Here is a 23,033-nt window from a genome sequence, read left to right as displayed (position 1 = left end):
TATAAGGCTAAAGTAACCAAAACAGCATTGTACTAGTACAAACACAGACACGTAGACAAATGGAACAGCATAGAGAACTCAGAAATAAACCTGCACACCTACAACTATCTGATCTTTGATAAAATCAAAAATAAGCAATGGGGAAAGGACTCCCTCTTCAATAAATGGTGCTGGAATAACTGGCTAGCCATATGCAGAAGAATGAAACTAGACCTTTCATCATATACAAAAATTAACTCAGGGTGGATTAACGACTTAAATGTAAGACTTCAAAATATAAAAATTCTAAAAGAAATACTAGGAAATACCCTTCTCGACATCAGCTGTGGCAAATAACTTATGGCTAAGTCCACAAAAGCAATTGCAATGAAAACAAAAATTGACAAGTGGGACCTAATTAATCTAAAGAGATTCTGCATAGCGAAAGAAATTACCAACAGAGTCAACCAACAGCCTACAGAATGGGAGAAAATATTTGCAAACTGTGCATTTGACAAAGATCTAATATACAGATATCTACAAGGAACTTAAACAAATCAAGCAAAATCAATCCAGTTAAAAAATGGGCAAAGGACATGATCAGACACTTCTCAAAAGATGTACAAGTGGCCAAAAAAACATGAGCAAATGCTCAACATCACTAATCATCAGAGAAATGCAAATAAAAGCCACAATGAGATAGATACCATCTTACAGCAGTCAGAATGGTTATTATCAAAAAGTCAAAAAAACAACAGATGCTAGTGAGGCTGCAGAGAAAAGCAAATATTTGTATTCTGTGGGTGGTAATCCAAATTACTTTAGCCACTGTGGAGAGTAGTTTAAAGATTTCTCAAAGAAGTTAAAACAGAACTACCGTTACACCTAGAAATCCTACTACTGGCTATGTACCCAAAGAAAAGTAATTCATTCTATCAAAAGGACACTTGCACCCATATGGTCATTGACACAATAATGACAATAGCAAAGACCTGGTATTAACATAGGTGCCCATTAATGGTGGGTTGGATAAAGAAAATATTTTATATATACATACACACATATATACCATGGATTATTACACAACCATAAAAAAGAATGAAATCATATTCTTTGCAGCAATGCCCATGCAGCTGGAAGCCATTATCCTAAGAAAATTAGCACCTGAACATAAAACCAAATACCACACATTCTCACTTATAAATGAAAGCTAAACATTGAATATACATAGATATAAAGTTGGGAATAGTACACTGGGGAATGATTGACCAAGGGAAATATGGGCTGAAAAACTACCTATTGGATACTATGCTCACCACCTGGGTGATGGGACCATCCATATCCCTAACCTCAACCTCAACAACGTGTAATATACCCATGAAACAACCCTACACATGTACCCCCCGAATCTGAAATTAAAAAAAAAAAAAAAGACAATGTAGTGTCCCAATGCTCTACATTGTGTTTTTGTTTGTTTGTTTGTTTGTTTTGCTTTTTTTTCAGACAAATGCGATCAAGTCATTAATTATTTTTTAAAACAGACCAGGTGCCGTGGCTCATGCCTGTAATTCCAGCACTTAGGAAGGCAGAGGCAGGAGGATCACTTGAGCCCAGGAGTTCAAGACAAGCCTGGGCAACATAGCGAGAACTCCATCCCTACAAAGAGAAAAAATATGTAGTTGTAAATTGTCTCTTACAAACAAAAGTACCAAAATTTAGAAATAACTCAAACAATTTCACTTACACTTAAGTAAGAGCTGTTAATCTGGAGATATAAATATAAAAGTATGATAGTGTTTCTGGTGAAGTTTGAAAAACTGGGGCCTTTTAAGATATTAAGTGCTATTTTTTGTTGGAGCTGTGAGAAAAAATATAATTCCTTTATATGCAAGTCACTTTTTGTTTTGAAGAAATATGTATCAGCATTTAAGCAAAGATCATAATATATTTCATATTACATTTAGTGCATTTGAAGTGCTGTTACAGTTTCAGTGTTCTTATGGTTTAGTTTTTAGGAGCTTGGAATGAGAGATTTCAGTTAACCTGGAACACGTACTTATTGCATATTATTTTTCTTCATAATTACATTAGTTTTTAATTTTAATCATTTTGCTTTTAGACACAGTGAAGAGAAACTTGTTTCTGTTCAATTTTGAATCATATTAATCAATTAAAATTAAGTTTGTTTCATGAGATGACATAGAAACTCCTTTATAACAAGGATTTACTTTAAGAAAATCTTGCCTGTTTTTTTAACTTATTTTAAAATGAATGTGGTTTTTAAAAAATCAACTTGGAAACATATTTTAGACAGGTAATCTCAGGCCTTTTGTATAGTTTTTTTCCCAAGAGAAAATTAACATGTATATCCTCAATTTAACATTTTGTGTATATCTTTAAAGAAAACAAAATAAGACTTCCTTCTGTCTCTCTGAGACAGAGTTTGTACTGGAGACAGAGTGATCTTTCCTTTCCAGAGCTTACATCTGATCGTATCACTCCTACACTTTAAACCTCTCAAGGAAGTCCCATTGTTGTAGGAACTAACTCCTAATTCCCTAATGTGGCTTGTGAAGACTAACATGAAGTTGCCCTACTTCTCTCTCCAGTCCTGTCCCTCACCCTGCCTCTTCTGGTATCCCATTCCAAAAGAACCACTGTGTGTGTCTAGTTTTACCTCCTCACCTCCAGACTTTTGGTGTTCTCTTATAGGAACATCTTCCTCTTTTTTTTGACTCTTCATATAAATTGCCTTACTCCCACCAACATCTTGTTAATCTGGTTTGCTTCTACACATCTTTTTGAGGACTCTCTTATTTGAGGATGTTTTTAAAAATGTGACCTGGTCAATTTGTAGTTATTTGGGAAAGTGACAAGTAAACTGTATTCTCCTTGGTGTTTAATGTTATACTCAATCGAATCTTTAGATGGTCCTTTACTAAAGTGTATTGTGCAGTCCAGCCTTCTTTGTGATGAGAGTGCAAAAGGAGAAAAAACTAAAGTCAAGAGAAAATTAACACTTAACATCTTCACTTTAACATTTTTATAAAGGGACTAATAAATATTGAGTGAATGGGTGAAAAGTTATCATGAGTAAAGTTAAAATAAGTTACAGAAAAAGTTAAGGATTAGTTCATGAAGTGAAAATAATTTTCCATGTAAATGGGAGATTTCTAAAAAAAAAAAAAATGATGAGAGCACACTTTTCTTGTTTTCAGTCAAATTTAGAACAGGAGAATGGATTTCTAATATGGTGCCAATCCTTAAAAGAATGGAAGGATTTCTTGGCAGTATTAGTCTGTTGGTATTAGAATGAGGAGTATATGAAGACTTGAGTGGTAGAAAGTTATATCAGTCAATCAAAGAGTACTTTTATAGTTTAGCACTAATACAAACTTATTATTAAAACAAAGGGAATTTTTTAAAGTACAAAGAAAGAAGTGAAACATTAGCATCTCACCCTCCAGAAATACATGGTGAGAACTTGAAAGAACAAAACAAGAGCTTCATCTATCTGGAACTATTTAGGACTGACTTAATGATCAAGAAATCTAATTTCTTGATTTGGTGGTTTTGTGAATAAAACCACAATGAGAAAGTACCCAAGAAATGTATCTGGTCTGCCAATCTAATTAAACAACCTCCTGTATTATCTTTGTAATAGATATCTGATAAATCTATTAAACATTTTTGAGTCATTTAATCTTTGCCTTAGTCTGTGGGTCACTGCTATTAAGTAATCACATATGTGTAACTTCTGTTTTATTTTTAAGCTGGATAATGCAGATGAACAAGCAGCCCAGATCAGAAGGGAACTTGATGGCCGGCTGCAATTGGCAGATAAAATGGCAAAGGTAAATTATTAACTTGGACATACTGTACCCTGTTCCTTTCTTTATGTAGATTTCTGTGAGCTGAAAAAGTGTTTTGTATAGGTTAAAAAAAAAGAGACAGTATAATTTTAACATTTTCTCCTCTACACATAGACCTCTTAATCCCAAATATCTGAATGTATGTTATCTAAATGGAGCATATTATTCATTTTACATATTCATCCTTAATATGTGAACTGTTTAATTTTAATGATAACTTTTATAGACTTTTCTTAAAGCAATGCGTGAGTTTCTCAAACTGCCAGATCTAGAAGAGTTTTAATGTTGTACTAAGCAAAATATAACCAGGGAGAAAAAACTCCTCCCCGCAAAATCATATAATGCATTCTTAAGTATACAGCAGAGTTATTCGCACGTAGTGGTTCCAACTAACATTTAATTGAATGACTAAATGCATGAAAAAATATAATTTTAAGTATCTAGTATACAGTCTGGCAGATAAAGTGTGTTTGATACAAGAAATTCATCATATTGTACTTATTTTATTTGTGCGATCACTGTGTGTATCATGAATAGAAATAAATTTCAGACAAAAGGCATGAGTTTTTTCTAGTACTTAAGGTTTTTAGAGAGAATGGAACCTAATTGTCTAAATCATTCTTTAGTGAGTTTATTAACTTACTTCAGTGGTATGAAAATTTTAGTTCTTTTCAATGGACTTGCAGTTACAGTGCTGTTGATTGCTCTGAACATAAGATTCTCTCCCTTTCCTTTCTGCTTAGCAAAAACTTCCAATATTTGATAGATAGCCTCTCTCTCTGTTTCTCTCTCTCGTAACATGGATACAATAAACTGCACACATCTTCATTTTACAGTTTAATGAATGTTTATGCATACATCCCGTGTAGCCACCTCCCAAATCAAGATAATGAACTCTTCCAGCATTCAAGAAGTTATATCCCATACTAATTTTAACAATCATTTTTGTACTTCTTCAAAGAAAATGTGTATTTGTAAATATTAATACATATGTTTTTAAAATGCTAATACTGTTTAAATGTTTATTGAAAAGTTGAGAAATTAGAGATAAATAATAAAATAGAGAAAAATGTAGAGAATTGGGTAACAAGAATGACAGTAAGTTGTAAGAACCAAGCCAGAATTAGATCATGAGGAAGAATCTCTAGATGAATGAAGATACAGTGTGCCATAAATTAGGGGCCAAAGAGTTACATTTGCACAGAGGGCAGTGATTGAAAGGATAACATGCCTTATTTTTGTCCTCTGGGTTTCTAGAAAGGTGGTATTTCATTCTAGAGATTTGAATGTGGATTTTATAGAGTAGAAAGCAGCAACTTGAGGCTATTGAAACCTTTAGAAAGAAAAATGTTTTAATGCCAAATCCTATCCTGTATTGAGCCGGGCTGGAAAAGAAATTGCTTTTCTGAGACCTAAAGCTAACAAAGAACCTGGAGAGATGTGCTTGACAGCAGCAGGAGGGACAGTGGATCTGTGTTCAGCATTTGAATTACCTACTTGTATATAGATTATACCTGAGACTGGGCACATTGTCATATGTAATGCTTTAGAATAAAGTTTAAGTGATTTTCTGGAGAGTTATGGGACTGGAAGAAGAGCCTCAGAGGTATTCTCAGGTTCATGACTGTGAAGAAGGCATGTTCATAAACTCCTGGGCTGAGTCAGAAGAAAGGGTTAGTGACGAACACACAAAGGCTTCTCCTTAAGAGAACCCTAATGGTTTCATCAGAGATGTTGATAGAGTGGAAAAAGCATGGAGAAAGAAGTAAAGCTGATAGGGTTGGAAGGCAAAATATACCTCTAAAATAGGATACCTTTTGATGAAAATATTGACATAGCAGATTGAGCAGGTTTAATTGCTTTCCACTTCAAGTTCACCAAAGTGAAGCCGTCTTAATGAAATATTTTTAAGGCTAATAACAATTGACTGACCTTGCTGAATTATTTTCTGACAATAATCCTACAAACCTTGTAAGGGCAGATGATATCACGAAGTCAATTTCATAGAAGAGGAAATTGAGGCTTAGACAAGATTATTTATTTCACCATGATTACATAACAAATAAGTGTCTGAGGCAGGCCTCAAATCCTGGCCTTGCCTCCAGAGCCTGGGCTCGTTCTCTTAACATCCTGCTGCCTCTGCAATCTGATAATTCCAGAAGAGTGGTTAATAAACAGCTATTAGTGGGCATTCAGGAACACCCCCTTCCACACTTCACAGAACAACACAATATAATAACAATAAAACTACAGGGCAAAATCTCTGTTTCAAGAGACATGTTGACTTTAGTACTTTAGCCAAGAGGTAATTAGGAAGTAGCGAACAAAATGTGTACAGGGCCAGAAAGACCTGTGACCAAATTCATGATAGCTATTTTCTAAACATGATAGTAGGCACGCTACTTAACACTTTCGAGTCTCATTTTTTCTATCCACAAATTAATTGAACAAATATTTATTGAACACCAACTATGCAGCCAGGTGCTATCTTAGCTACTTGGGATACATTGAGATAAAACGAGACAAAAATATTTCTGCCAGGCCCTGGTGGAGCTTACGTTTTATTTGTGATAGCCCCACAATAAGGAGTAAACATGCCATGTAATTGAATTATGGAAGGTGATCATTGTTACTTAGAAAATAGATCAGAAAAAGTGGTATGAGGAATGTAGGAGGGAGGTGGTGGGTGGTTACAGTTTTCAGTCAAGTGGTCAGGGCAGGCCAATTCTTGATAATACATTCCTTCCAGATATTCAGGCCAAAAAACTTGGAATCATCTTTGACTCCTTTTTCTCATACCTCACGCAAAACTTACCAGGAAATCCTTTATCTCTACCTTCACAGTATTTCCAGAATTTGACGGTTGCTACCATCCTCCCCTTTCCACTGTGGTCCAGTCATCTTTGTCTCTTGTGTGGATCTTGTTCTGTCCTTTTAGCCAGTCTCCTGGATTCTACCTCTGTCCTCATTAACACAACAGCCAGTGATGTTCTGCACTAAGTCTGTGATGATTCCCTATGTTGCTGAGAAAAAAAGAAAAGTTCCTAAAATGGCTTGCAAAGTCCTGTGTGATCTGGTCTTTGTTACCCCTCTGACTTTATCCTCCACTAAGCTCTTGCCCTTGCTCCATCCACTTTGGCTATGGTGGCCTCCTTGCCTTTCCTTGCCACAGGGCCTTGGCCCTGACTCTTCACCTGCAGCAAACTTCTGCTGACATTTACATGGCTTGCTCCCTGCTGTAGTCAGGTTCTCCAGAGAGACAGAGCCAATAGGAGATTATATCTGTATTTTCATATATCTAGACTAATATCTAGAGAGATATAATAAATATGTATATAATATTAAAAAGTAGATGTTATGCATACATACGTGTTATGTGTGTGTATGTATATATATATATACGTGTGTGTGTGGGAGGGCAGGGGGGGAGAGAGAGAGAGACAGAGAGAGAGAGAGAGATTGATTGCGTTCAAGGAATTGGCTCCCACAGCTGTGGGCACTAGCAAGTCCAGAATCCATAGGACAAGTAGGCAGGCTGGAAATTCAGGTGAGGGTTGATGTTACAGTCTTAAGTCTGAAATCTGTAGGGTGGACTGGCAGGCGAGAAACTCAGGGTTTCTGTGTTTTAGTCTTGAGGCAAAATTGCTGCTTCTTTAGGAAACCTTCGCCTTTGGTCATAAATCCTTCAGCTGAGTGAATGAGACCTACCTACAGATGTAGGAGGGTGATCTGATTTACTGAATCTACTGATTGTAAGTGTTATTCACATCTAAAGAATATCTTGATAGCAACATTTAAATTCGTGTTTGATCCAACAACTGGGCACCATAGCCTAGCCAGATTGAGAAACAAAATTAATTGGGCTGGGTTCGGTGGCTCATGCCTATAATCCCAGCAGTTAGGGAGGCCGAGGCAGGCGGATTACCTGAGGTCGGGAGTTTGAGACCAGCCTGACCAACATGGAGAAACCCCCTCTCTACTAAAAATACAAAATTAGCCGGGCATGGTGGCGCCTGCCTGTAATCCCAGCTATTCAGGAGGCTGAGGCAGGAGAATCACTTGAACCTGGGAGGCGGAGGTTGCGGTGAGCCGAGATTGTGCCATTGCACTCCAGCCTGGGCAGCAAGAGCGAAACTCCATCTCAAAAAAAAAAAAAAAAAAAAAAAAAAAAATTAATCATCATACTTCCTTATCCACTTTTAGCTCAAAGGGCATCATCTCCTCATTGAGACCTTCCCTGACCACCCCGTTTAAAGCTGCAACCCTTCTCACCACTCACTCTGTGTTCCTCCTTCTAGACTTTTTCTCCATGCCACTTACCACTTTCTACCATAAGAAATTATTTCCTTGTTTACTAAGTCTATCAGGACTTTGTCCATTATCTTCATGGTTCTCTCCAGGGGCCTGGAGCAGAACACATAGCAGACACTCAGGGAATGTCTATCAAATGACTGAGTCTTACATGCTGGCACATTTGTGAGAAAGCTTGGGCTGTGAGGAATTCTTGAATTATTTGTAGACTCCCTCCCTTTTCTCCCACTCAAAGGCATATTTGAATTGAAAGGAAGAGAGAATACCAATATGGTAAGGATAAATGAATCTGCTCTAATTTGTAGCAAAAACATTTAAACACTTCAACGATTTAGTTAGGTTTGGAACTAGCTTCACAACCAGTAGTTCACTTGATGCCATGATGCTGAGATTAGAACCTAAAATTAATATGGGGCATGGGAAGCAGCAGAGATCAGCTTAGAGAAACAATCCTGTGATATGAACCCCAGATGTCATCTAGTGGAAGGGTTAAGAGCACTTAAGAAAAAATGACTATATTTGAATAATGAGAAAAACTTTTTAAAGAAGCAAATATTGTTTTTGTGTATACCATGGGTTAAGACCACTAGTGACCTATGCTGTACAGAGGACCTAATTAGAACACATGACTTATAAGAGTGACTCACAGACAGCTAGGAAATAGCCCTATTTCTGATTCAATTCTAGTTTAAAAGAACAAATTTAAAATGTACATTTGTCTGATATACAATTAGTTTTATTGTTTGCCAGTGAGAGACAACATAAGCAGGCTAAATAGAGTTGATGAAATATTATCAATAAACCTCAAAGCTTTAAAACTGAATTTTGAGCTTTTTTGGAGAAAAAAATTCAAGTATAGTCTAGTCCCTGAAAAGTTTGGAAATACTAATAAAAGAGCCAATTTTGGAGATGCCTGCTTTTCTCCTGTTTGACAGATGATAGTTAATGTTTATAGTTAAAGCTTAATACAAATAGATTATTTTTGTTCTTGTGCTAATGCTAGATTTTCCATAACATGTTGAAAATTTGAAAGCAAAGCTTTAGTATATCAGAACTTTCAGATATGTGACATACTTGCCTTTTTCTTTGTTGAACTCTACCTTTTTAGGGGCAAAATTGTGATTTTCATACAAATATAAAATGGACACACAATAGAGATTTTATTTAATGCGTAATTAATAAGCAAACAAGTTAGGTATTAAAACCAGACCAAAGAGCATATGAGAAACTAGGTGTTTGGGGGCATTACTAAGGTAAGATTAATGGGCTTAATCAAAAACTGGTTAATTTCTAATACAGATTTAAACTGAACCTTTGGGTTATATTATTCACCAAACATTATTTGCACCTCTTTCAGACAGTTTTACAAGGTAACATGTAACTTTATTGTCTGGAATCTTTAATCAGTAATAAATAATAAGGTGAACTAAGAACTTGTCCCCAAATGATCATTGGATGGCCTTCACCTCCATATGACATTGAAAGGATCTGCCCCCTCATTGCTTTGCCTTATTTCTCAGTTTTGGATGCTTTTTCTGGCAGCCTTAAAGTTAGTCCAAAAATATAAAATATGTTTTTTATGGATCATTTTACTTTTTTCCCCTCTCTTTGCTTGTACTGAAAAAATATTCTAAAGACAATTCCTTCCCTCCCCCGCCCCACTAAAGGAAACCCAGGTATTTTATAGCTGGGTAGTTGCCTGTTTTTCTTAAGGATACAAATTTGCTGTTTTGGAATGTTGCTTCAAACTGTAGAGAAGTTTTAAAAGGATATTTAAGAACCTTCTTTGGGAAAGTTACTTTTTAATGTAGATATTTAATCTGTCTGTGACATTATGCAGTTTTAATTTTGATTATATGTAAATTATTTTAAAAAGAAATATGTGAATGTTATGTTGGGGGAGAAGAAAAACAGGTGGCCTGAGACTCTGGGACTGATCTGTGAAGTGGTGCCAGATGTTCCTTCCTATCCCATGAATGAACTGGTGCAACTGAGTCAGAGACTAGATGCAGGTTGACAAGAGCGTGCTGGATGCTTTCCAATTGTACTAAACATGCAGATTTCTTAGGTTAGATTTTGAATGATATCAAGGGAGACAACAGTAAAGGCAGTGCTTTTCTGGAGCATTCAGCAGTCATTTGAAAGATGGCTGCTTTAGGCTTTCATCCTCCAGCCGGTTCTGTGCAGTGGTGGTCATTTTACACTAGGCTTAATGTTGTAAAACTATATACCGTCTGTCTTTAAGAGAGAAAACCTAAGTGCCAGGTTGGCAAACATTAAAGAAAGAGCCAAGAATGTGAGGGAACAAAGTGCTCTCATTTGCTGTTCTAGGGAATATAAATTTATTATAATCTTCTCTAAGAATGATTTGGCACCATCTAAATATCAATATTTGGAACATCCTTTTAATTGAGCAGAAGAAACAAATCTGATTGCAGAGTTAAAATTATTGAATGGCAATGCTGATATAATTTAGCAAGAAAATAGAATCTTCCAAATTGATATTGTTACTTTTTCCCTTAATAGTTTTTATCATAAATTTCCTTTTGCTTTAAACTTAACTTTTTCTAAGCCTTTAGTAAAAAACTGAATTTATAGCCACAAGAGATCTTGGCACATTAATGTAATGTGAAAATTTACTAATTTTAGAAATATGACCATATCACTCTTCAATAATGTGAGTTTTTAATGCCTATTTATGAAAAAGCATACCCTTCCAACAACGCATATCTGTGGTAAGAAACTGGGCTATTGTTAAAATGTTTATTTCCTAACTGGCAAAGCTGTGTGTCCTGAACATTTTTTTTATAGACCAGTTATCCCAAGTGTTGCAAAGCTACTAGTGGCTAAGGTTCATCTATACACTAAAATATCTTCCGTGCATGTTTTCAGAGTTTGTTTTTCCTCAAGCAAATCTTATCACAAATAAAGTTAATGTGAAAATATATGTGATTTTTTTCATTTTTTACTGCAATGATCCTCAATAAGATATCTGAAGTACCTTAGATATAATCAAAAATGCCTAAGCCTGAGGATTTTACAGCCTAGTGACTCAAGTAGGATAGATATATTGAGAGTGTTGTAATTTCTAAGACAGTGAAGTATATATATATCATACAATTTTTTATGATAAAATTGAAATATGACTTGTGTAACACTATTATTTTAAAAATTATTTTCAAGGAAAGAAAATTCCCCAAATTTATAGAAAAAGATATGGAGAATATGTATATAGAAGAGTTGCGGTCTTCAGTGAATTTGCTAATGGCCAATCTGGAAAGTCTTCCAGTTTCGAAAGGTGGTCCAGAATTTAAATTACAAAAATTAAAACGTTCACAGAACTCTGCATTTTTGGACATAGGAGATGAGAATGAGATTCAGCTGTCAAAGTCCGACGTGGTACTGTCGTTCACCTTAGAGGTAAGTAGCTTGATCTCATGCTCGCCTCTGACAGCATAAATGATGCTGCCCAATAATTTCTGTTGACCTTTGCAGTAACTTTTAGAATTTAAAACAGTGCAATATATGTTGGAGATGTTAAATTATTCTTCATTTGTTGGACACTCAGCTTGTATATGCAAATGAATACAAATTTTCCTTTAAACATAACAACAGTATTAGGATTAAATAATAAAATAATAAAAGTTTAAGGCAAGTCTTCTTTATGCCAGCAAGGCTAGTGTAAGTTTACTGATAAAGTAGGACGAGCATTGTGGCTCACACCTGTAATCCCAGCACTTTGGGAGGCCAAAGCGAGAGGATCACTTAAGCCGAGAAGTTTAAGACCAGCCTAGGCAACATAGCGAGACCCTGTTTCTAAAAAAAAAAAAATTATCCAGTCATGATGATGTGAGCCTGTAGTCCCAGCTACTTGGGAGGCTGAGACGGGAGGGTTGCTTGAGCCCAGGAGGTTGAGGGTACATTGAACAGTGATCATCACACTGCATTCCAGCCTGGCTGACAGAGTGAGACCCTGTCTCAAAAATACAACAATAACAAAAATTCATTGATAAAATAAGCATCAAAACGCACGTGGGTAGAAATAGCAATTCAACATATAATTGAATTCTTTGTAATTTGGGAACTCCTTTCAGATTTTTGCTTAACCTTTCTTTTTAAATCTACTTTACCCGTGGGATCATTTCTCTAGGATCATATCAAATAAGCCAGTTATAATGCATATTATTAGGTATCATGGATGATGAGAAATAGAGAATTCTTCTTTTTCAGGACTTCAAGTTTTATTACAGGCACGGTACATATTAGAGCAAGAACAAAAGTCATACATTTAAAATTGTGCTCTCCAAAACTTCAGAATTTCATTATTTTATGCAAATCACTGGAAACCAAAGACTAATACTCTTTGTACAGCTTTCTGTTGATGGTTTACATGATATCTCTTCATTGATGATGTATGTATATGGGCTTATCTAGTTATATGTCTATGGGTTTGTACACCACAGCACACACACACATACACACACACACCTGACATCTTTAGTTCCTAGGAGAAAGAACGTATGTCAGGCATTAAGATAAAAGATTATAACATAATAATTAGGAGTATCAAGTCACCATTTGGCTTAAACTTAAGCTTCCCCTCCACATAATTTTTATTCCATGAATAAATAGTAACAATGTGACACTTTAATTCATAGCTCTCTCAAAAATTATATTGAGGCTTTAGCTCCATTTTATCCTCTCTGCTGTTTCCCAGTGCTGCTGATTGACAAAGAAAAGTAAATACAGTCTTACAAAGAACAGTTTTCAATTTCTTCATTGAAACTTCACTTCCTTAGTTTATGGCAGAAAAAGAAAACTTCGATTTTTATTCTTTTTTCTCCATATATTTGACTCTGAGATAAATTCAAACTTCAGGACATCTGCCTCTCACTTTCCTGACTTCAGGATTAATGATTTCTTTGTAGGTTAATAGATTAAGCTTAGTGTCAGATTAGAACTATGAGGCTTTCTTCTGACTGACTCAAGATTCAATTCTGGGCTTACCTAATGACTTTGCCAAATGGTTTCACTACTGGGTTTCTTCTCAGCCTTTTCAGCCTTATAACATAAGGATGTCTAATTTGAAACTACATAGCATGTTACCTGTAGAATTTCCTCATCATTCCTGTCTCAGATCTCCAGCTGAGTGAAATACAAAGCGTCAACTCTTTTCTATTTTTTAAGGCTTTATACAAAACAAAATTCGTCCCTTAATTATAGTATAACTTTTTCCAGCAAGAGTTTATCTTATTTATTTATTTGTTTATTTGGAGACTGAGTCTCTCTCTATTGCCCAAACTGGAGCACAGTGGCACTGTCTCTGCTTACCACAACCTCCACTTCCTGGGTTTGAGCGATTCTCCTGTTTTAGCCTCCTGAGTAGATGGAACTACAGACATGCAACACGATGCCCCGCTAATTTTTTTTTTTTTTTTTTTTGTATTTTTAGTAGAGATGGGGTTTCACCATGTTGCCCAGGCTGGTCTCGAACTCCTGAGCTCAGACAATCCACCCACCTCCGGCTCCCAAAGTGCTAGGATTACAGGCTTAAGACACCATGCCCAGTCTATAATTTATTGATGAAAAAAATAATTTGTAGAGCAAATAACTTTGATAATGTACAAATCTACCATTATCTTTATATGTAAACATTCAGAACTAAAAGTTCAGAACATTTTATCTTTGCTCTATTGTTCAAAAATCTTAAACAATTGTAATTAACTTCTTATGAATTATATTTTGCCTATTGAAAACAAAATTAGGCTGCTGAGTCAATGTTTAAGTGAAATTATGAATTGTTATTCTGTGCTTTATTGCCAATATGTTTAGGAGGGCTGTTCAGTTGGCAGTAGGTTGTTAGGCAGAGAATATGAGCTAAAACTTCACTTTGCATGGTCTGAGAAGCTTGCATATTTATAAAATTGTTTTGACATCCACTGTTGCTATGTCTATCTAAAGCAGATATTTTCCTACCATAGCATAATACAAATCTGTTCTCGGTGTCCACAGTATTTTAAGCAGGAGTTATGTGTCCAGCAACAAAGTAAAATCGTGTTAAGTGACGATGGCGCAGTGCATGTTTATAGGACACCAGAGAGAATAGATATGCCTGTAGTCACAGGGCCTGTGACATCGGCCAAGCTAAACTGAATAATTATCTCTAGTCCTTTCAGCAAGCCTTGATCCTTAGACCCCATATTTTAGCCTAAGAAAACTCTGAAAGGCAAGCAGTTAAACCAATTTAAAGCTCACACATTTCATTAGTCAAGCTTAGAAGTGGTCCAGTGGAGGAATCTTTTCTAAGAACTATACTGAGTCAAAGGAATAAAGTGCAGATTTGAAAAACTCTCCTCAAATTTCACCTTCTCTTTAAAATTGCTCCCACCCCTCCCTTCTCCTATCACACCCTATTCCCTTACCAAGTTCAGTTTTTGCTATAGTACTTACCAACTAACATACAGTTCAGTTATTTATTGTGTTTATTGTTAATTAGCTGGCTTTCTCTACTAGAATATAAGTTGCAGGAAGGTTATATTTCTTTCTCTTTCTTTTTTGTTTACTGAGGTATTGAAAGTGCCTAAATAGTGCCTAGCACACAGTTGACTCAATAAATACTTATTGGATTAAGGATTTTTATGGTATCAAAAAAGCAGTTAGCTGTACAGGATTACTTTTAGGTATCTCTGTTCATTAAGGCTTCAGAAGAAATATTAAAGCAAGAGATGAGCCAATCCACAAAACGCTAAGCTATTCAATAATGTTAAATGTTCAAGCAATACTAGAAAAACAAATGTTCACCTAAGAAGTGGAAAGTGGGGAATGTTATCAGTGGCATGAATATAGTTGATTTTTTTTTTTTTTTTTTTTTTGAGACGGAGTCTGGCACTGTCACCCAGGCTGGAGTGCAGTGGCGCGATCTCGGCTCACTGCCAACCTCTGCCTCCCAGGTTCACGCCATTCTCCTGCCTCAGCCTCCCGAGTAGCTGGGACTACAGGCACCCGCCCCCATGCTGGGCTAATTTTTTGTATTTTTAGTAGAGACAGGGTGCCACCGTGTTAGCCAGGATGGTCTCGATCTCCTGAGCTCATGATATGCCCACCTTGGCCTCCCAAAGTGCTGAGATTACAGGTGTGAGCCACTGCGCCCAGCCTATAGTTGATTTTTTAGAATGAATTCTTTCATTGATATTAGGCTAGCAGATCCCATGACTTTCTCTATGTTTGGTGCTATATGGTTCCCAATTTCACCATACTGCCCAGTGTCATTTTTTTTATAAACTACACATGCTTAAATGTCTCCTAACTCTGTGGTCAGTGTTTCACTTGGAAGAATGTTACCTAGTTTCACATTTTATACATGCCTCTCTTCTTTTTACTTCTAGGACAACTTTATTTTATCCTTATGACATCAGCTACAGAGAGATTGGGGAAGAGAAGATGAAAAATAGGTCATTTAGCTTCTGTAGGTCCATTAGCAAGTTTTGCTGGGAATTGAAACACTTACTTAAAATTAGATTAGCTGATGGTCCATGGAATTCTTGGCTGTCTTTATCACTAATTATTAAGGCCACCTATGTTTTATTTTCCTTTTGGATATCAGACCTGTAGAATCATATTGTTTTATGTATACATATAGGTTCATCACAGAAGCTGTATCTTTTGAAAGTGACAATTCTGCAGGATAAAACGTTCCCAGCACAGTTGGAAGTATTGTTTTGAAAAGCAGAGTACTGTTTCACAAGTTGTATGTTTTAGGAGATCATGTTTACAGTAGCTTATAGTAGAGGTGACAGAAATAATGTCAAGCAGATGCTTCCTTCTCTTGCATTTGGGTTATTTAAACACACTGCAGAAAGAGATGCAGTGTCAACAATAATATTCTGAAATATGAAGCAATACTCTTACGATTTCTAGACTTGTGCTACACAATTCTGTTGTTTCATACATTTTAAATGACCATCAAACATTTTTATTATTAAGTTATTAGAGAAATGGTGGTAAGTCCAAGTGTAGTTGCCTTTTAATTAATATGGTTATATATTTGATTTATCTCAGCTTCTGGTTTTATTTGTATAAGAAGCTAACAAATTTCAATATTAGTAACAAAAAATCTGAGTCATTAAAAATGCATAACTTCCTTTGCTTATTTTCTTTAATCAAGATTTAGTATTTCATCCCAATTTCCCTGATGAGTGTTAAAACAGCTGTGAAAGATATTACTTTTCTCTATCAATTCTCCATTAATTTTCTTAGTCTGTTTTCAGTTAAGTCCTGATTTTGATTCATATGTTGGTATGCATTTCCATGTGAGTAAATGACAAAAGCTCTGGATGAGGAAGAAAACTTGTTCTGAGTTTGACCTTTTATTTTATTGATAAATAACTGAGTGATCAGTTTCCTATATATTTTATGAAAACAAAATTTAACAAAAAACAAATACACATTCATATTTACAAACATGACCCTTCTCTTGTAACAGAGCTGAAAGGAAGAACACTTTTAAGATGGTTTGTTTTTGAGCCCTTTTGGATCAAAATTCTTATCACGACTCTAAAAAATGTGATGACTGTAATAAAGTATTATATGATCAGTAACTGATACAGATTAAGTTTATGATAGATGTTTTGGTAGCTGCATAACATGAATTTTATTATTGTTTGTGCAAATACAACATGGGATCAATGAAGAAATCAATGTACATATGTAAAAATACATTTTAATCTATTTTATAAATTAAGTTTTGAGAATTTAGAAGAGTTCATGATGCAACTTTTCATTGAAAATGTTATGGTAAATAATATTCATATTTGATACATACATCCAATAAGAATGATAGGTTACAGTGTTTTAAGATTGGCAGCCTCTTCGACAAACATTAAAAAGCACACATAAAAAATATATGTTGTCCTTTCTCCCAGGAGTTACAAATATATAAGGCAATATCAGTTTTTCCACCCTTTTCCAGTGTACTGAATTAAATTAGTACATATCTTTAATGGATAGAAAAATTATTTTTTCTTACAAGTTAGTATTAAGATGTTCAGTGACAAATTATAATTTTCTATTTAATAAGACACAGTCCATAAATTAAACTCTTTTACAGACAGTAATAGTAATCTCAAATAAGTGAATATAGAAAATTTCTGATACCACATATTGATATCAGTGAGTTGGTATGATGGTATCAATGTTTACCAATAATATATACTATATTACTTTATATGGTACTTATCATGTACTGCTGTTATCATCTGCACTGAATTTTCATTTGTGACTCTGCTTAACTTCATGCAGACTTGCCTTAATTTGTTAAGGATCTGAGTTTAAATTTCATTTAATTCACTATGGCTTATATTTATGACCTTTGACCTTACTTTTATTTGCATCTGGCAGCAGATATATTTTCAGTTACCAGATTTCCTAAAAATGTTATTTACTATACCTTCTATGAATAGAGTTGGATTATAAAGAATATAAAATACCAGTGATGTTAACAAAAAACAAATTTTTTTCAGTTTTGTCAGTCTTCCTTATTACAGTTCTTGCTGCTATTTATGTATATTGCTAAATGTTATCAACTTGATGCATTATTTTAAAATCATTTTATCTTTAGATTGTCATAATGGAAGTGCAAGGCCTGAAGTCAGTTGCTCCCAATCGAATTGTTTACTGTACAATGGAAGTGGAAGGAGAAAAACTGCAGACAGACCAGGCTGAAGCCTCTAGGCCACAGTAAGCCAGTTGAAAAAAGTGTATTATTGTTGTTTGTTTTTTTAGTCCTCCCAAAGAAACATGCTCTATTTATGTGCATAAATGTGTGGTATTACACTCTAAAACTGCTATTTGGCTAGCTTTGTCTCAAATGTGTTAGAACTAGTGTGTGCCTTTCTGGATACTGATGTTATCATTAGAATTTTGGCAGAATCCCTGTGTAGTACAAACAGAAAATCCAACATGCAAATGCAAAGCTAATCATTAGGCAATAAAACATTTATAAGTCATTTCCAAGGAAAGCAAATTTTATCATCATGTGTTATTTGAAAGGTAATACATAATCCTGTTTCGGTTGCGAGAATTCTAATAGCCTTTCCATTTTTGTCTGTTACAGTTTTTGGTGATGTATCAGTAGATACCATGATTCTGCACAATGACTTGGAATACTTAGTGAGCAGGCTAGAGAAGCAGTTAATGTAGGACTACCACGCAATATTCAGAGCATAAAGCTGCTTTTTGCCAGCAGTTTGATGTTTCAGATTCTGGCAATGAGTTAATTAAATTAGTAAGATGTTCGCTTTAATTCATTCAAACTTGGGGAACCATCATGGTCTCTAGCAGAAACAGCCAGGTTGGCCTGAGGAATTCAGATGCAATTTGCTTGGCCTTCATTTGTACATTACCTTTAGAAAACATTTTTTTTTTCTTTTATTTAATCTTTATTCTAAATATCTTATAGGATTTAGGATTTTGCCTTATTATAATACCAGTATGTGACCTGTTCATTCAGGAAACCTCTGTTGAGATCCCAAATAGGCACTGAAGATATATGAGAAATGCCCATTTTCTTTAGAGCAGGCAGGATAGGGAGATACAGAGGGTTATGTGTAACAGAAGAGAGGTGCACAGAGTATTAGGGGTTTGAAAAGAAACAAGTCGAAGCTTCTCATCCTAACCTACAAATCCCTACAGGCCTGCCCTTGACCAATCTCTCATGACCTCCAGGATCTCGCCTTCTCCCTCTGTTCCCCCGATCTTCTGCAATTCATCCGCCCTGGACTTCAGGCAGTCCCTCAAACACTTATCCACCCATTCTCAGTGTCACACTTGCTTTCCCCTCTGCTTGTAGTCATCTCCCCTCATATCTTTGTATAGCTGATTTTTGGCATTGAGAATCTCAACTTAACCATTACTGAGAATAATCCTTCCCTTTAACCCAGTGGAAGGTGTACATTTTCTGGCTGACCACTTTTTAATTTTTGGACTGTGTTAATTATCTGTTTATTTTGCAATGTATTTCGTCTTGAGAAAAGGGTGAAACATCTTATCCTATTTAGTCTTATATCTGAGTACTTAGTAAGCATTCAAGAGGAATTATTAATTCAGTCGACTAAACTTACTTTTGTGACCTAGTCACAGTATATATTTGGCGGCAATATATTAGTATATTCACAGAATTGTGTAATCATCACCACTATCCATTTTTGAATATGCTCATCATCTCAAAAAACAAAACTGTACCCTTTAGCTATCAACCCCTAACCAATCCAGCCTTAACCAACCACTGATTTACTTTCTGTCTCTTATAGATTTATCTGTTCTGGACATTTCATATAAATAGAATTATATACAGTCATGTATTACTTAACAGCAGGGATACATTCTGAGAAACGTGTCATTAGGTTTGTTGAACATCGTAGAGTATACTTATACAAGCTGATATGGCATAAATATTTTCCATATATATATATTTCATATGGAAAGCTAAATGTCCTAGCACCGTTACATTTTTCCTGCCTGACGTGCAATGCCAGTATCAAGTGCCATATATCAAGTTTATTCAAGTGCTTTGCCCATTTTTGTTTTCTCAAGTTTTAAGAGTTCCTCTATTTTGGATACTAGGCCCGTATCATATATGTGATTTGCAAATCTTTTCTCTCATTCTGTGAATTTTTTCACTTTCTTGATTTGTATTTTGAAATACAAAATTTTGATGAAGTCCAGTTTATTTTTTTCTTTGTTGCTTGTGCTTTTGTTGTCACCGCTAAGAATTCATTGCCAAACCTAAGGTCACTAAGATTTAGCTCTATGCTTTCTCCTAAGGCTTTCATAGTTTTATATTTAGGTCACTGATCCATTTTAGGTTGATTTTTATGTATGGTGTAATGTAAGGGTCCAGCTTCCTTCTTTTACTTGGAACTATTCGGTTGTCCCAACACCATTTGTTGAAAAACCTATTCTTTCCTTATTAAATGTTCTTTGCATCCTTTTTGAAAATCAGTTGACCATAGATACACGAATTTGTTTCTGGACTCTCAATTCTGTTTTACCAATCTATATGTCTATTCTTATGCCACTACCACACTTTCTGGATTACCATTGCTCTACCATTGCAGTAACTTTTGAAATCAGGAGTGCAAGGCCTTCACCTATGTTGCTTTTCAAGATTGTTTTGGCTATTCTGAAATTTGATATGAATTTTAGGAACAGTTTATCAACTTTTGTAAAGATTATGCAAAGATTACCAGCGGAGATTCCAGTAGGGATTATGTTGTAACTATAGGTCAATTTGGAGCATACTGCCATCTTAACAATATTAAGTCTTCTGATCCACACATATGGGATGTCTTTCTATGTATTTAGACCTTCAATTTCCCTTTCAACAATTTCTTGTAGTTTTCAAAGTAAAAGTTTTATTTTTTTGTTACATGTATTTCTATTATTTTATTCTTTTCTATGCTATTTTGAGTTGAATTGTTTTCTTAATTTTATCTTTAAATCATTCAAGTTATTAGATATATAATTATTTTTGTATATAGATTTTATATGCATCAATCGACCTTACTGAGCTTGCTTATTAACTCTAAAATTTTTAGTGGATTTTGTAGACTTTTCTATGTACAAGACCATGTCATCTGCAAATACTGATAGTTTAACTTTTTCCTAATTTAGATTTCCATTATTTATTTTTTTTGACTAATTGTCTCCAGTTCAATGCTGACTATAAGTGGTAAGAAAAGGCATGTTGGTGTTGTTTCTGATCATAGAGGGGAAGCATATAATCCTTTATAATTAAATCTGATTTTAGCTATGAATTTTTAATAGAAACTCTTAGTAGTTTAAGGAAGTTCATTTCTGTTCTTAGTTTATTGACTGTTTTTATAATGAAAGGGTGTTTGATTTTGTCAAATGCTTTTCCTACATCTATTGAGATGATTATATGGATTTTGTCTTTTATTCTGTTGATATGATGTAATACGTTATTTGATTTTCAGGTGTTAAATGAACCTTGCATTCCTTGCACAATTCCCACTTTGTCATAATATAGGATTTTTAAAATTTGTTACTGGATTTGGTTTTCTAGTGCTTTGTTGAAGTTTTTGGCCTCTATATTCAGAAGAGATATTGTCCTTGTAATTTTTTGTGTGATATCTCTGATTCTGTTATCAGGGTGATAGTGGCCTTGTAGAATAAGTTTTAAGTGGACCATTCAATTTTTTTCAAAGGTATGAAGAATTTGTATTTTTTAAAAGCATTTGGTAGAATTCACCAGTGGAGCCATCTGAGACTGAGCTTTTCTTTGGTAGTAATTCTCTGATTATTAATTTGATCTCATATTATAGCTCTATTCATTGTCTTTCTTTTGAGCCATTTTGTGTTTTTCTATTAGGTTGGTGCAAAAGTAATTGTGTTTTTTGCCATTAAAAGTTAATGCCATTAATTTTTCAATTCATCCAAGTTCGCTAATTTATTGTTACACCTTTGATCATAGATTTTGTAATTATTTTTAGTTTCTATAAGGTCAGTAATAATGTCCTCTCTTCCATTTCTGATTCTAGTAATTTGAATATCCTTTCTTTTTTCTTAGCCCATCTAACTAAAAGTTTGTTCATTAAAAGACTATTTTAAATAACATTTCTAGGATGATTTCTTGGACTCTCTCCTATTTTTCTGTTCTCTATTTTATCTTCATTCTGCACTATTTACTTCCTTCTATTTTAGGTTTAGTTTGCTTTCATTTTTACAGTGTGTTAGGTGAAAGGTTAGGCTTTTGATTTGAGATCTTTCTTTTTTCTTAAAATAGGCAATTGCAGCTATAAATTTCCCTTTAAGCACTGCTTTAGTTGCATTTGTAAATAATGATACGATCTCTCTTCATTTTCATTCATCAAGGTGCCTTTGATCAGCAAAATATTTTGTTTCTGTAGTAAATAGAGTCAATGGAAGAAGGTTCTTAGCTGCAGGGAATACAAGCCCCAGGTCCTACCATGTCACTCCAATGGCCAAGAGAATTGAAGTCTTGTCAGTCCTGAAACCCAATGGAAGAACACTAGTGTACCACCACTTGTTGGGAAGCTCTTTCATGGTCCTTAGATTATTTTACTAAGTCTACCCTACTAATCCATGAGATTTTGAGGGAGTGCAACTTCTCTAATAATCTCAATGCCATGGTTTCTTTTCCCCACATAATCTTCTCTGTTTTATTTAGGTATAAAATAAAATTCATCTATTGTAGATTAGATGATTTTTAGTAAATTTATACATTTGTGCAGCTATCATCAAAATTCAATTTTTAAACATATCACTTCAGAAAGTTCTGTCATGGCCATTTGCAGTCTATTCCTGCTCCCACTCTCAGTTCCAGGAAACCACTCATCTATTTTCAGGCTCTGTAATTTTACTTTTCCTGGATAGTTTGTAAAAATGGAATCATGCAATATGTAGTCTTTGTATCTGGATTTTTTTTTTTTTTTGCTTATCATAGTTTCTACAAAATCTTATATTTAATTGATACTTAAATATTTGGTTCGTGAGATCAATTAACTTTTATCTGAAGTTATGTTATTTTAACACTTTTTTTTACAAATAGTAAAAGTTTCATGGGCTGTTATTTAATTTTCAGTATATTCATAATGTATTTGAAAGGGCTTCCGATACTGGGGAACAAGTGCATGAACAATATAAGTGAATTAAAATACTTAGAAACCTGAGAGGAAGTACTATAATAAGCCCCCAGTGCTCTTTTTTTTTATTACTCTTTCTATAAGGAAATTTGTCTAATTTAAAACAGCCTTTAATTTAAAATAGCCTTTCTGTGTTTCCCCATGAACACCGAGTTAACTTTTTAAATAAATTAAGAGATTTGTATTTATC

The 23,033-nt window shown here is 34.7% G+C and overlaps 1 protein-coding gene across 5 annotated transcripts in view; it reads left to right on the top strand.

The window, feature by feature from the left end:
- Positions 1-23,033, top strand: part of CADPS2 (calcium dependent secretion activator 2) — a 572,316-nt gene that overhangs the window by 252,150 nt on the left and 297,133 nt on the right. For all 5 annotated transcript variants that reach the window (XM_058426274.1, XM_058426269.1, XM_058426272.1 and 2 more), the window contains exons 4-6: positions 3,753-3,833; positions 11,346-11,582; positions 17,779-17,897. In XM_058426274.1, coding sequence (XP_058282257.1) covers positions 3,753-3,833; positions 11,346-11,582; positions 17,779-17,897 — 437 coding nt within the window. The remainder of the gene's footprint in view (positions 1-3,752; positions 3,834-11,345; positions 11,583-17,778; positions 17,898-23,033) is intronic.

This window comes from Hylobates moloch, unplaced genomic scaffold (assembly GCF_009828535.3).
Source record: "Hylobates moloch isolate HMO894 unplaced genomic scaffold, HMol_V3 SCAFFOLD_1, whole genome shotgun sequence".
In the NCBI taxonomy this organism is placed as follows: domain Eukaryota; kingdom Metazoa; phylum Chordata; class Mammalia; order Primates; family Hylobatidae; genus Hylobates; species Hylobates moloch.
This window is presented reverse-complemented; position numbering and strand designations above follow the sequence as displayed.